At 41.5% G+C, this 15517-nt stretch overlaps 2 protein-coding genes across 5 annotated transcripts in view; one reads left to right on the forward strand and one right to left on the reverse strand.

Moving 5' to 3' along the window:
- Positions 1-205: 205 nt before the first annotated feature.
- On the reverse strand, positions 206-11408 carry LOC123763623 (WD repeat-containing protein 54). 3 transcript variants are annotated; one of them, XM_045750860.2, is made up of 8 exons: positions 11274-11408; positions 8332-8432; positions 7394-7513; positions 4301-4484; positions 2929-3133; positions 2385-2490; positions 1646-1768; positions 206-761 (listed from the first exon to the last, which is right to left on the reverse strand). In XM_045750860.2, the coding sequence occupies exons 2-8, from the start codon at positions 8416-8418 to the stop codon at positions 633-635; spliced, it is 954 nt and encodes a 317-aa protein (XP_045606816.1). In that variant the 5' UTR covers positions 8419-8432; positions 11274-11408; the 3' UTR covers positions 206-632. The 3 variants fall into 3 exon arrangements, with proteins under 3 accessions (XP_045606816.1, XP_045606817.1, XP_045606818.1); XM_045750861.2 differs by having other exon boundaries at positions 11232-11366; XM_045750862.2 differs by lacking the exon at positions 11274-11408 and adding an exon at positions 9505-9566.
- LOC123763622 (post-GPI attachment to proteins factor 6) overlaps positions 10746-15517 on the forward strand; it is a 36147-nt gene continuing 31375 nt past the window's right edge. For both annotated transcript variants that reach the window (XM_045750859.2, XM_045750856.2), the window contains exons 1-3: positions 10746-10774; positions 11293-11594; positions 13174-13339. In XM_045750859.2, the coding sequence (XP_045606815.2) occupies positions 11471-11594; positions 13174-13339 (290 nt within the window). In that variant the 5' untranslated portion in view covers positions 10746-10774; positions 11293-11470. The remainder of the gene's footprint in view (positions 10775-11292; positions 11595-13173; positions 13340-15517) is intronic.

Below are 15517 nucleotides of genomic sequence, written 5' to 3' on the forward strand. Positions count from 1 at the left end.
GTCAATACCCATATCAGAAGATATTTTAACAAAAATGTGGTATAACAGAGAAGAATAACAGCAACAGCAAACAACTCCTCCCATAAAACTCGATTACAAGTCCACTATGAGCTCACAATACCAACTTGAAAGAATAATTAAAAATATAATTTCAGATTTCAGGTAGTACGACTTAGGTCACTTGTGGGTAAATAAAACTCTCATGAAGTCCCTCAAGATATACTTGTAATCTGTAATCTTTGTTTTCCTCATCAAAGCACTAAATACAATTTAACGGGGCTGGGGAAAGAAGAAAATATTATTTTGCATTCAAGCAACAGCTTTTTATTTTCGTCTCTAAGGCTATTAACCAGATATATATATATAGGTGGATTGTGTATAGCATCGGTGTACACAAAGACAAATTTGGTATTAAGTGGAACGTCGTAGTGTCGCAGTAAGTGGAACTGCAAACTATTTTGTCGTAAATGGAGTTCCGCACTAGCAAGTGTTGCCTGCCTCCTCCTGCAACAGAGAAGGAATCATGCACAGCTTCTTTGCCACCAATGACACGCACGCAGCGTGACATCGTCCCTAGGAGGAGCGTCGTACGCAGCGAATTAAGCCTTTAGTAGGGAACGAGGCGTTGCATCTTACATAGCGTAGCAGATAAGGTCGCGTCGATCATAGCCGGTGACAACATAGCCAGAGCCCAGGTGGTCCGTGAACGCTCCGCCGCACAATGCCGTGTTCTCCTCGCTCTGGGTGTACTTGTGCTCCACCTGCCAGGGGGATAAAGGAGAGTGTGTCAGTGGCAGACCTACATGGCGCCATTCGCGTGGCACTGGGCCATGGCTCTCTGGACATTTGCGTGTCCATATACTAGGTCTGTGCCTCTTTACCATGGCGGCTTAGTTAGTAGTTACTATAGGCTACGAGCGCTATGAGATCGTTCTTTATTACTTGTAAACTTGGGTCGAGGACGAATAGTGTTTAAGACTTGAGCAAATTTTCACCAACTGACGTCATTCTACTCTTTTTAAGTAAACCTAGCCTAACCCAACCTAATCTAGCCTAGCATAACCTAACTTAACCTAACAAAAATAAGAAAAATTTGGTTGTATTTTATGAACAGTGTGAGACGTCACTATATTGTCATAACTTTATCACAGCTGAGAATTAAAATTCAGATTCTTCTGACTGCCTCCATGATGGAGAAAAGAGGCACAAATCACATAAGTGGACACTTAAGTGCTCTGTGAAGCTTGGCTAGTCGGTGCTCCTCCGTTACAATGTTATTCCAAGATGTTTGCTTTATATTTTCGTATTAGAAAAATTTAGATTAAAAAAAAAAGAGGAGAAAATTTATAAATATATATATGAAGTACGTCAAAGTTGAAGATGAGCTGTGAGAAGCTAACTTCCCACAGCTCACGGGGGAAGTTAGGGAAGGGGTGGGAGGGACATCAAACTTCATGGGGCAAGTTTGAAATGGGGAAAGTTCTTCATGTGTGGAAGAACTTTCCCCCATGAAGTTCTTTCCCACTTCATGGGAGGAAGAAGTAACTCTGACTTCTGGGAATACGTTAACAGAAGTCAGAAGTCGTCTATTCGCGTACCTACCAGCTTAAAATACTAAACAAAATAGCTGAGGGGTAATACTGACTGGTAGGCTGGTGTCGGGGTTCAGTTGCCACACTCTGACGAAGGTGTCCTCGCTAGTCGTCAGTACCAAACCTGTCTCCTGCGCCACATCCATACCCGTGATGCTCCTGACGTGGCCACACACCTGCAGGGTAATACCTGACTCAGTTGTTTCCATTAACATGGCTACAGTCACATTTATATGGTAACTGTGAACTATATGAAGGGTTACGTAGGTTATGTCAAGACCTTCCTCAACCCATTGTATCTTCCTGTATATAAATAAATAAACCAGTAGTTTGATGCTATGCGTATTAGTGGCTGCCAGAAATGTATCATTTAATCAGGAAAATCTGTACTGACGCAAACCCCATCTCGCACGATTATCTGTGGCATTGAGGCACGCAATCAGGAAGCCATCGCTAGCATCATTTTAAATTATGAGGATATCTTAGAAAACACAATGATGAATAGAGTCATTTGCAGAGCTCTTAGTTGCCTCATACTGGGTGGGCTATTGACTAGACGGAGCCCCATATCCTGTTCAGCACCATAGAGTCCCCGTTTACGTATAAGAGCCCTTTGCTCTTTTTTTAAGTATTAAATTAGATCCTCGTTTTCTCTTTAGTATATTAGCTCCCGTTACTTGTATCCTAGCACGTCGTTACTTGTGATTCCAGAACGTTGTCAACATCACAAGCAACTCCAGCAAGGTAGCCAGCAACTCTGATGTGGTTGGCTAGTCAACTGACGACACTGACCTCGGCGACAATCTGGCCGTTGTGGAGGTTGAAGATCCTGAGGTGGCCGGACAGGTAACCGGCCAGCACCAGTCCGCCCCACGCTGCCAGACACGTTACTTCAGCCCTGTGTGCAGACCAGTCACAATAACGTGGCTGAAATATGTTGACCAAACCACACACTAGAAAGTGAAGGGACGACGACGTTTCGGTCCGTAAAAAAAATCGACTTGAGAATGGTCCAGGATGGACCGAAACGTCGTTGTGCACGATTAAGGCTGAACAAAGATTCATTTGCCAATTTAGATTCATTTGCCACAGTAGGATGTGATGAGGCTGAATTATAATAGGCTATGCCGAGGCTAATTTATAGAAGGCAATGACAAGTCTGATCTATTGTAGGCAATTTTGAAGCTTAACAAACTGTGCTATGATAAAGTAGAGCTACAAATACACTGGGCAAGACAGTACTCGACCTGGGGACATGAAAGTACTCGACCTAGAGGCATAATCACATCGCCAGTGCTCCTGAAGGTGGTCTGAAGAAGCTGGCGTCTGCACTCACCCGTAGGAATCAATCGAGCACATCTTAGTGAGGCCGTTGTTGTCTTGGGCGATGACAATGTCACCAGCGTCGTCTCCGCTGGCCAGCACCTGCCCGTGGGAGGCCAGGGCGGTGACGGGGCGGGCGTGCCACCTCAACCTCTCCTGGGCGGCCATCTCCCCGTCCTCATTAACGCTGATTACCAAGATCTCTCCAGTGTGGACTCCTGGGTAACCACAAGGTGTAACATTACATGTACTGTTTATAAATATTGATCAAAAGTACACACACACACATATACCCTCGTGCACAACAACACAAGTACATATATAAGCTCGCACGCAACACATGCACACATATACTCTTATATACATGTTGTTGTTATAGATTCAGCTACTCGGAATAAGTTTCAAGTCGCACGAGCTATGGTGAGCCCGTACCTTATCTGTCAAAGGAACGGGGCAAGTAGCACGGGTTATGGTGAGCCCGTAGTGGACTTGCCTGGCACAGGAGTGGTGCTCTTGTATACAACAACGCAGGCACATATATACGCTCTCAAGCAACACATGCATACATATACACTTCCTCACAGCAAATCCATTAACATGAGAAATCACACCCCCCTTTCAAACCACCTGGAGCTAGATATTTATGATCATCTGAAAGGATATTACGGTTCCGATAATAGTCTATGTGTAAACTGGCAAATAAATCTTTGTCATAAACAGAGATTATCCTCAAGTTATAATGTTATTGTATTATAAATTGTTGTTTTAAAATATAAAAAGTATATGCTGAAAACGTTTTCTTTGAAGAATTTAATTTTCTGTACACAAAATTCTCGGGCACACTGAAATAGTTTTCGAATTCCACATTTCACATTATGTCAATAATACACAGTATTAACGTCACCGAACGTAATGAAACCTAACCTAACCAAACCTGAATCTAATGTAACCTTAACCTAACCAAACCATGGATAGAAAGTAGATAATAGCACTAATTATGTGGGTGTTCCAATACATTATTCCCTTCAACGGATCTCCTCCCTAAGGACAGGTTAAGTACACAACACATATATACGCTCGTACACAGCAGACATATATTCTAGACATGCCTAAAGGATTTGTTATATTTTGATGTTTATTCTGTTTACAAAAGTTATGGTAATGGAAACAACTAATATGCTCCGATCCCTCGATCGTCGTCGGACCGCAATCAACAACAAAAAATTTACTTTAAAGAATTTAATCAAATATACAGGTCTATAGATCTATACCATTTGACAAATTCACTCATTTATTGAGATTCTGTCACCGATAATATCTATTGTTGTTGTGAGTTTAGGGGTAATTTCATTAAATTAGGAAAGTAAACATAACAACGCGCTTACCAACACATATGTATCCGGTGTAAAGAGCCGCAATGCCCTTGGTGAAGGCGAAGGGCGCGTCCGGGGGCGTGGGCGGCAGGAGGTGGGCGTGCAGGAGCACAGAGCCGTCCCAGTCATAGATGAGAACACCCTTGGTGGTGGCCAGCACCAGCAGCAGCTGCCCCCGTACTCTCACCCACGACGCCTACAGCACACAATACTTGTACATAGTGCAGGGTGCAGCTGTCTTACGCCCAGGGGCCAGATTCACGAAGCAGTTACTTATGAACCTGAGCATCTTTTCTCAATCTTTGGCGGCTTTGTTTACAATTATTAAACAGTTAATGAGCTCCGAAGCACCAGGAGGCTGTTTATAACAATAACAACAGTTGATTGGTAAGTTTTCATATGTTTGTAAACTGTTTATTAAATGTAACCAAAGCCGTCAAAGATTGAGGAAAGATGTACACGTTTGTAAGTGCTTGCGTAACTGCTTCGTGAATCTGGCCCCAGGAGTCTGCATACTGATATGGGAATAGAGGCATCAAGTGAAAGAAATTATGTTTGTTTCTGCCCCCGGGAGGGAATCACATCCGGGCCTGTTAGACTACGACTCCCGAGCGCTGTCCACTTGACCGCCAGGATCAGTGAGTGTCTGTGTGTGGGGGTGGGTGGAGAAGGAAGTCTATAAAACACACGTACATTGCAATATATATCAGTTACAGCCCCGCTCCTGTGCCAGGTAAGTCCACTACGGGCTCACCATAGCCCGTGCTACTTTGGAACTTTTGTTCTAAGTAGCTGACTCTAAAATAACAACAACAGCAATATATATGATACATATATCCTGCATATATACAGGTCTGCATATGCAGGCGATGAGTCACAATAACGTGGCTAAAGTAAGTTGACAATCGACTTGAGAATGGTCCAGGACGGACCGAAACGTCGTCGTCCCTTCACCTTCTAGTGTGTGGTCTGGTCAAGATCTGCATATATATACATACACCCTCATGGTGTTCCTGCCTAGAGGAACACCATATGTTCGTCTCTACCTATGAGAGAAAAGTGCGAGGCTTTTAAAGTTCAGAACCCGGTATATATTTTATTTTACTCTCACTGTCAACTTTATTTTCCCTCTTTCCTCTTCCACACAGCCAGAAATGATGTCTTCTGTAATACTTTACGGGCCAGTTTTTGCCAAGGAAAACATCGATAACAAAATTATCTAAAGCTTTTGTCTTTATCTTTATCGCGCCCGTGATTTACACGCATTAGTACCGTCAGTCTAAATCAGTGAAGTCAGTGTTGATCATAGATAGCAACATGTGGAATTAGTGCACCGTAAGTCCATTGCTACAGCTAGAACACAAACTATCATAACAGGTCGAGTATTTTTGGACAGGTAGGTTACTGGCCTACAGGTCTGCAGGACAGGTAGGCTACTGGCCTACAGGTCTGCAGGACAGGTAGGCTACTGGCCTACAGGTCTGCAGGACAGGTGGACTACTGACCTACAGGTCTGCAGGACAGGTAGGCTACTGGCCTACAGGTCTGCAGGACAGGTAGACTACTGGCCTACAGGTCTGCAGGACAGGTAGGCTACTGGCCTACAGGTCTGCAGGACAGGTAGGCTACTGGCCTACAGGTCTGCAGGACAGGTGGACTACTGGCCTACAGGTCTGCAGGACAGGTAGGCTACTGGCCTACAGGTCTGCAGGACAGGTGGACTACTGGCCTACAGGTCTGCAGGAAAGGTAGACTACTGGCCTACAGGTCTGCAGGACAGGTAGACTACTGGCCTACAGGTCTGCAGGACAGGTAGACTACTGGCCTACAGGTCTGCAGGACAGATAGACTACTGGCCTACAGGTCTGCAGGACAGATAGACTACTGGCCTACAGGTCTGCAGGACAGGTAGGCTACTGGCCTACAGGTCTGCAGGACAGGTAGGCTACTGGCCTACAGGTCTGCAGGACAGGTAAACAACTGAGTCACGTGTCAGCTGGCAATAGAGCTGATTAACACAGGTGTTGATCACCCAACCTGTTCTATACGGACCACACTGTGTATACATTCACCTAGAATAGATAATATACACACTGTGAGATGTGCTCCGCTTCTCAGTTGAATATACACTGAGAGTTCACACTCTACAACTATGTTCAGGACTACAGTGTTCTTGCTGGTTGTTCAGACCGATATTGTGGCGGCCTTAATAACATTCCAGAGGAAGACAAGACTTTAACGCTAAACTAAACAAAACACCATTCCTGTTTTGTTTTGTTTTGAGACGGGGGAATGGGAGAGCTCTCAATAAGTGCAGTCTCTGTGGTGCACTCGTGTTTTCATAATGATAGTTTGTAACTCATCTTCAATGTATATACCTTTACCTGAATAAAAAATCTAAATCTAAATCTAAATCACAACATGCACCGAGACTTTCTGCTTCACAGATATGAGAGTTATTTTGTTCCTTTCAGAATAACGGTATACATACATATCATTTTTCCGAAAGTTAATGTATGTATAACTGATAAGATAGTGTGATTGCGTCTGTTGACAGCTTTCCTTATCATGATGAATATTACCTTGTCATGACCAGGTGGTATACTACTCAAGCCTCTTTATTTTCTAATGACGCACACGTTTCTATGTTACAAACAAGCTGGTGTACCCTGTGGTGCCCAGCTTACATAGACAATAACTTAGCATTAAAAGCCTAACGAATGTCTATATTTGTTTACGCCAGAACGATGAACCTTACGGACAATATTTAGGGGTTACTAATATCGAGATGCTGGTCAGTAATTAACGAATCACGTCGTCTTAAGGGGCCTGTAACGACAACCCAACGGTCAAATGCCTGTACCCAAACCTCCCAACCCATTTGGTAATCAGCGCGGAGGAGAAATTAGGCTGTGATCCCACTTTCCCAAAATGTCTTCCCACTTCTTGCAAGAATAGCATCTTTTACCTTGTTAAAAACTAAATCTATATAACCTTTTTCCCCCTATCATTTACTTTTATCTTATTTGGACTGATAGTTTCCAACCCTACTGCAGTGGAAATGATATAATATGGAGGAATTATTTTGTGTGAGTATAATCTGACCTGCATAATAGTGGCGCCGGTGGGGGAGGGGTTCCGCGCCATCACCAGGCGAGGCTCCGACTCTGGGCTCCCTGGACACACGATGTTCAGTTGGTCCTTGTGTACCACTCCTGTGTAGAGCTGCGGCGGGGGGAGGGGGGCTAAGATCACTCTATGGTCGTGCTCTGTTGTCTCACTCTATGGTCGTGCTCTGTTGTCTCATTCTATGGTCGTGCTCTGTTGTCTCATTCTATGGTCGTGCTCTGTTGTCTCACTCTATGGTAACTCTGTTGTCTCACTCTATGGTAACTCTGTTGTCTCACTCTATGGTAACTCTGTTGTCTCACTCTATGGTCGTGCTCTGTTGTTTCACTCTATGGTAACTCTGTTGTCTCACTCTGTGGTCGTGTTCTGTTGTTTCACTTTAGTCATATGCTGTTTTCCTAACGTTAAAGACTTTTTAACATTTATGAAAATATGGAAATAAGATCAGAATAATTTCTTGCAAACTCAAATGCAGCAAAGTATTATTATTATACATGAAGTTTATTTTAAACATTATATTTGAACAGTCTCAATACATTTCATGACCGCAATATGTTAGTGAGAGAGAGAGAGAGAAGAGAGAGAGAGAGAGAGAGAGAGAGAGAGAGAGAGAGAGAGAGAGAGAGAGAGAGAGAGAGAGAGAGAGAGAGAGAGAGAGAGAGAGAGAGAAAGAAAGAGAGAGAGAGAGAGAGAGAGAGAGAGAGAGAGAGAGAGAGAGAGAGAGAGAGAGAGAGAGAGAGAGAGAGAGAGAGAGAGAGAGAGAGAGAGAGAGAGAGAGAGAGAGAGAGAGAGAAAGAGAGAGAGAGAGAGAGAGAGAGAGAGAGAGAGAGAGAGAGAGAGAGAGAGAGAGAGAGAGAGAGAGAGAGAGAGAGAGAGAGAGAGAGAGAGAGAGAGAGAGAGAGAGAGACACTAACCTTGCCTTCGACTTTGGTGGTGAAGACATTGTTAGGTATGAGTGAGGCGGATGCCTTAAGCACTACTGTCTTCTCCCGTTCATACATCACCTCCCATAAACCTGTCCAGCAGAGAGAGAGACAGAGAGTGTCCAGCAGAGAGAGATCGTTGTGTCATTATGACAGGAAGTATGGGGCATGCATCACATTCCCAACATGTTCCAAGACACACAATAACATCTTTCTGCACCGTGGGGAGATAACCCCTCTCTAAATTTTATTTCATTCTTTCTCACTCTAAAAGATAATTAAAGATGACTTAAAATCATTTAAATCTTCGTCTTGAGGTCAAGTACACCTCAAAAGTCAGACTGGTGTTCAACTCAGAGCCCTCTTTCTCCCAGACCAAACTCAGTTACCGCATACCGAAACGCTTTGCGTAATAGTGGCTTTAGGCATTGTATGTACTAGCTCTATCTATAAATTCATCAATATTTGTATCACACCCTGTATGTATGTATTTTAACCAGTATAAAAATTTGAATTTGAATTTGAATTTGAATTTGAATTATCGTTGCTGAAGTGCAGTTGTGGCAATGAACGATAGACTGCGACAATTGTTGAGCTTGAGTTCGTATTTACAACTGGGCGTCGATCTACAAACCAACCTATTTGTCATACCCCTTGCAATCAATTAAGACACTCAACATATGCTTGTATTTGAAGCTAGGCACAGATGCAAGAAAATTGTTAATAATGAAAGCAGTCTAGTTCACGTGGATTCCATCTCATACCGGCCTCCAACTGTTTGACAGAATTAGTTACCCCTCAAAAAATATATGCCTTCAAGGAAGTTGTTGACTAAAATCTTGCACTGCCTATAAGCAGCCTGAGCACATTAACACATAAAGAACTCAAACAAAACATTTTAGATCTGAGACAGAGTGAAATCTACTCTAGTTGTTCCATCTATCGTAACACTACCACGCAAGAAGAACCACATATATATCCATCGACCATCCAATAAATTAGGGTGTAGTATATTTTGTTTCTCTCTCGGCTCACAGTAGATAATTCCGGGTTCGATTTCCGGGCGGGACAAAAGTGATTGGGCACGTTTCCTTTCATCTAATGCCTTTGTTCACCTAGCAGTAAATAGGTAGGTAAGTGTGTGTACTATAGGCTGGAGCCTACCGTGGCGATCACTGGACTCGGCACAAAGTTGTGTGTCACTGGTTCGACTCCTCGCGTTCCCCCTAGGAATGCTCCCGGTTGCCTAGCAACAGCTTTAGCCTCGCTCCCAAACATACACCAGCATATACATGTAAACATATAAAACACTCAAACGAACACACACACACACACACACAAGCATTCGGGCATAAATATACACGAGGACACATGTGAATATACATAAAAATTCACAAAACATACACGAGCACTTACACAAGCATACATACACGAGAACTCATACAGGAACACTCACACACATACACTTACAAGAGCACTCACGCATACATGAGCATTAAAATAACACACACGAACCCTCAAACATACACGAGCACTCACACAAACATAAAGGAATGCTCACATACAAACATACACAATGAATAACATGTATTCACGCACAAATATACACGAGAATTCACACAAACATATACAAGAAGTCACACACAGACATATATAAGCACTCACTCGCAAATATATGCACTGTGAGTACTCAGTCACAGATATACTCACAAGTAATCACTCACAGATATACTCACAAGTAATCACTCACAGATATACTCACAAGTAATCACTCACAGATATATGCACAAGTACTCACACAAACATGCACGAATACTTTAATTATTGTTTACCCTTATATAAATGTGGTATTATTTTACTCTCATTTATGTCCTCTTTACTTTCAGTTGATATATTTTATATTTTAATTAAATAGTTTTACTTTAAATTCCCAGTGTATTTATTTTCAAATGCAATATAAATACAATATTTTGTTTCATTCCCAAAGGCTTTCAACGACCCACGAATGCCTACTAGCTTGTGGAAAGTGAAGACAAGGGAAGAATTGGTTTGCCGTTATTTGGTATGAGGAAAGCTGTCTTAATTGTTTCTTTAAAATGCCTTTAAACAGGAGAGGGAAGATGGCCACAGGCGAGAGAGCTGGTGTTATAAAGTCAGCAAGGAACCCATGGAAACGCCTACCCGCCGAAAGCATAAATGCCAAAACTCTGTTAACTTTTAAAGTACAACTTGAAAAGATCATCAAGGCAAATGGTGTAGGGGGGAGACCTTCAACAAGCCGCCGGCTTCCTGTCCTCGCCGAGACTACTAGTGTTAGTGGCTCTCAGGTAAAAAAAAAAAATCATAGGATTGTGTATTGTGATAGGAACCTGATAAGAGCTTCACAAGGTGCTGCATTAATTGTCTGTGTATCCATAGGGGCTGCGGACGTCAGGTACGATATAATATATTAAGCATAATATTTAACATCGTAATATAAGTGTTTATTTTAATGTTTGTATTGACCTCACGGACTCTACAATGATTGTGTATGGGAATGGATCCTGTAGCACAGTAGTCTACGTCTAATATATATTTGCCATTTCATGCAACACGTAAGCTGAAATCTCTCTGATGCAGATTAAATTTTTACACAGTCTAGCTAAGATTAAATAACAATAATAACAAATATAATAATGATATTTAATTCATATGGAATTTATATATTAGTATTAAAGTATTGCATAAACGAATTATAAAACATATAATTACCCTGGTTGTGGGAAACCCCTTACAACATCCAATGCCTATATAGAACAACTTTGCATGATGGCACGACTAGAAGCTTTTTAGATGAAAATTATATGAATCAAAAAACTTAAAAGGTCAAAAGATACAGAATATAACCTTACCAAGACACGACCCCCTAACTGTTTACGCTTCCACAATATCACCTGTTTCTTTGTTGACAAGACAGAGGAGGAGGAGGCAGAGTAGAGGTGGCTCTACTGGGACAACACCACGAGAGCCCTGGCTCTTTGAGTGCTGGCAGAGGAGGGCCCGCCACCCTTCCCTACGTCACTGGTAACATGGTGCTACCACTCTCGCTAAACACGCATATATTGGCCCTATAGCACCTTCAGGAGGCGTGATGTGTGGCGGGTGGTGTGGGTTGTGGGTGGTGTGGGCTGTGTTGCTGCTGCCCACAGTGGCCGGCCTGCCCCACCCCCCACAGTCCTCGCCCACACACCCCCACCACAACCTGGAGAATGAAGGTAGGTTAACAAAAAATATTATAATGAACGTGATTTCTTTAAAGATTAAGAGATGAGTAGATAAACCAGAAAGGGTTTCTTTCCAGTGTGAATTATCTTTGTATAAAACATGCCAATTAGAAGACAAAGAACCATTTGATGCCCGGTGAACTAAAGAACTGCATGTTCATTGCTAAAGCAAATCTAAATTTGTTTAATTATGTTAAGGTTTGTTCAGCAGAGCTATGATAGTACAGTATACTATACAGTATTAAGTTTGTGTGAACTACGGACATATTTAGGGTCACAAAATGAGTCATTCCACTCTTACTCATACCTCTTATCAGAAAACAGGCAAATGCTCTTCAGTTTTGAAAATGCACCACCCTACATGTAGAGGCATAACATTATTACACAGTTGGGTAACAGCCGAAAGGTCCTGGCTTTAATTCCTGCTTCAGATTAGAAGCACATGGGGAAGATTTCCCTTCACTCTTTTTTTTAATAAACCTCATTTTCAGCATTATTCAATAAAAGTCGTCAACAAATCGCCTGAGCATCTGCATTTACGTATTGTGTATTTTTTATTTATATATACAAGAGTTCATACAGTCTTGTAAACCCACTAACACAGCATTTTGGGCAGGTCCTTAATCCTAATTTTCCCTTGAATGCGACCCACCAAATCGTTTTAACAACCAGGTACCCATTCACTGCTGGGCGAACAGAGGCTTACATTTAAGAATTATAAGGCTATAATACAAGTTCAAGTACATACGTAATATAGTAGATATCTGCAAATGAACATTTAGTGAAAAGATCTGTGACAAGTATTTTTGATATCCTGATTTATGTATCTTGTGAGATTCATAAGGGGAAAATAATATTTTGATAGTTCAAACAAAGGTGTTTAAAATGAAAAAGTTGGTTTTAGTCCATTCATGCATATGTAGAATCCCCCAAGGTTAGGGAGACCAACTGGTAGACATCTATGAAGGTTAAGACTATGTTTAATATGACATGTTGGGATAACAGCATTAAAAATGTCAAGTGTTGGTCTCTGGATGTGAAACTTAACTCAAAAAATCACCTGGGATACATGCCAAAAGAAAACAAATACTGTACTGAACCATGCTGCAATTCATTTAAAAATTAGTTCTTAATGTTCACTGGTTCCCATGATACAGTACAGTATGGTATTGAACATGTGTCAGAGCCTGTGAACCTCTTGAGCCACAGCTGCTAAGCACCCAAAACCAGTGGAGGAGATGGCAAGGTCAGGCAAGCACAAGCTGAATGGACCGGCACCAACAGGGTAGGAAGCGAACTCGTTACAAGTATACAAACACAACTGCTTAACTTCCCCAGGTTCCCCCTATTCTCATTGTGAACCAGATTCTGGTCCTGGTTCCTGATAGGCAGGGTGGGTCTCTGATACTTCATGCAATTTTTTCAAGCTTGGCCATACCACTGCTTAAGCTTGGTGAGCTACTGAGAAGCCCACCAGATAAGGACATATAGTTGCATTCAGTACTTCATTTATACAGTACATATAAATACAGTATGCAACTATATCTTTTTTGTTTTCTTGATAATGCAGGAGGGATGGTGCTACGCGAGGTGCTGGCTGGGAGACAGGTATATGTTTACCGCTCATATAAGGATGTTCAGATCTTCCACTTCTCAGTTCCTGCACATGTGTCTATGGCACTGTATAATTTCACTGCCAATGACACCTTGGCATGTGATCCTCGCAACATTACTGTGTAAGTTTAGTTTTTCAGAGCATAGCCCACTCTGTTGCACCACTAGGTAATTTCCCACTTCTCTCATGATATTGAAAAGCCCTTTGTGGGCCAGTGTGACTTTCTATTTCCTGACTTAATGGGAATCTTTATGAGGCTAAGTGCTTCTGCCATGTCGTAAGAAGAGGATGGGAAGACAATGGAGAATTCTCAATTCAGCACAGGATGACCATCAAAATGTACATTTTTCAATACTCAGAAACCTCATCCAAGCAATGCTTGACTTCCAATGGACTGCTCTGCTGGAACTAACAACCTATAAACTATTTGTTTGCTTGGCTTCCAGGAGGGTAGGAGAGAGGAGAGAGATTGATGTAGAGATGGTGAGTAAAAAGAGAGAGGAGTATTGGAGTAAGAAGAGTAGAGGAGAGGGTGTGATTAATTCATCAAGTAAGCACCCGAGTTCAAAGAGGAGTGATCCTATGTAGCCCAATTTTGAGTTAAAATATATTAGGGAGCATAACCAAGCAAATATTGCATCAGTCAAAAAAGTATAGGGCGAATTATGAGAACCTTCAAATCCAGGGATCCCATCACAATGGTTGCATTATTCAAATCACTTCAAGTCAGTTGGGCTCTTCTCAGCTGTAGAACTTACCCTGTTCCAGGATGGTCCAGCAATTGTAGTGTGGTGTGGCTATGCAGGGTGCACCTACCAACAGCTTTGCGAATCATTGTTAACTTGTTAAATCTAAAACAGTTACATCATTCTTTGAGGTGAAGCTCCCATTTATGTCTGTCTAAATTCAGTGTCAAGTGATGCTTAATTGAATTTTCATCCTTGGTGAATTTGAGTCTTCCGCCAAAATTAATGACAAACGTGTATTTATGTCTATGGTAGAACTGTGGAGAAGGGTAGAGTTTTGATGTGTTGGACTTGTTAAAAACGTGTAGAAGTGAAATGTTTTTATAGCTGGTCAAAACTATGATGTGTGATTAGGTTTTTCACCAGCTATACATCTATATTTGTGGTAATTAAATGATAGCCATTGGAAGCTAATTATGTGGGATCTGAATTGTTTGATGTTAATAAATGAAAAGGAAAGATAAGTGGGAGGCTAGTTGTTTCCTTTTGTTCCCTTTGAGTCTTATTGATTGGTAAAAGTATAGTATGTAATTGTATTAATATTAATAACCCAATTTTTTAAATATTAGCATCTTTGGTTCTTATTCTGATATTTGTATGAATTGTGGTAGTACCCAGAATTAGTGAAGTCAGGATTTAATCAGTTCCTAATGATTCATCATAAGAATAATTGAGGTTTGTAAAGTGACTGAGTATAAACAAATCCACAAGGGCCGTGATGAGGGTTCGAACCTAAGTCCGAGAGGATCCCAGACGCGTCTTATTTGACTGTGCCATGACACAGTCGATTGTCATGGCACAGTAGATTGAAGTGCGTCTGGGAGCCTCTCGGACATAGGTTCGAACCCTCATCACAGCCCTTGTGGACTTGGTCATTTGATGCATCATGCTATTGGGATTCCTGTGTGTGACTGAGTATGTTGGATCATGTAACTTATTTGTCATATCAATTGTTAAGTGAAAATGTTGAAATTGCAAAGTGTGACTGAAGTTAGGTGTCATTTCAGTACACATCATTCCATATGTTTCATGTTATCCTCTTGTTTGTTTTATTCAGCTGTTCAGCAAATTTAGTGATTGCATGTGCTTGTAATTATTATAATACAGTACTGAATATAGCAGCATTTTTCAACCTGTATATCCTTTAAATAATTCTAAGTCATATTTTAGATGAACACACAGATTTTGTTGCTAACTGAGAGAAGATGATTTCTGTGTTTGCTCTTGAGTCTGGTTAAGTGAGAAATTAAACACCAAAATGACACAGAAATGCATTTGCGTATGGTTAGAATTACCCTATTTATCACTATCTCTTGTGGAACCTCTAGTTACCCTGGGGTTCCATGGAACCCTGGTTGAGAAATGCTGGTATAAAGTATCAAATAATTTCCCCCTCTACCCCTCTTCCTCCTTCCCTCTCCTGTTTCATAGTACAGTAATAAATTAAAAACAATACAGTAGCAAAAATTGTTCATGAGTCTTGGTTAATGCCATTACGGGAACATCCGTAGTTTATTATTACATATTTACATCAATTGTATTAAAACCAGGTG

This window comes from Procambarus clarkii, chromosome 52, assembly GCF_040958095.1.
Source record: "Procambarus clarkii isolate CNS0578487 chromosome 52, FALCON_Pclarkii_2.0, whole genome shotgun sequence".
Taxonomy (NCBI): domain Eukaryota; kingdom Metazoa; phylum Arthropoda; class Malacostraca; order Decapoda; family Cambaridae; genus Procambarus; species Procambarus clarkii.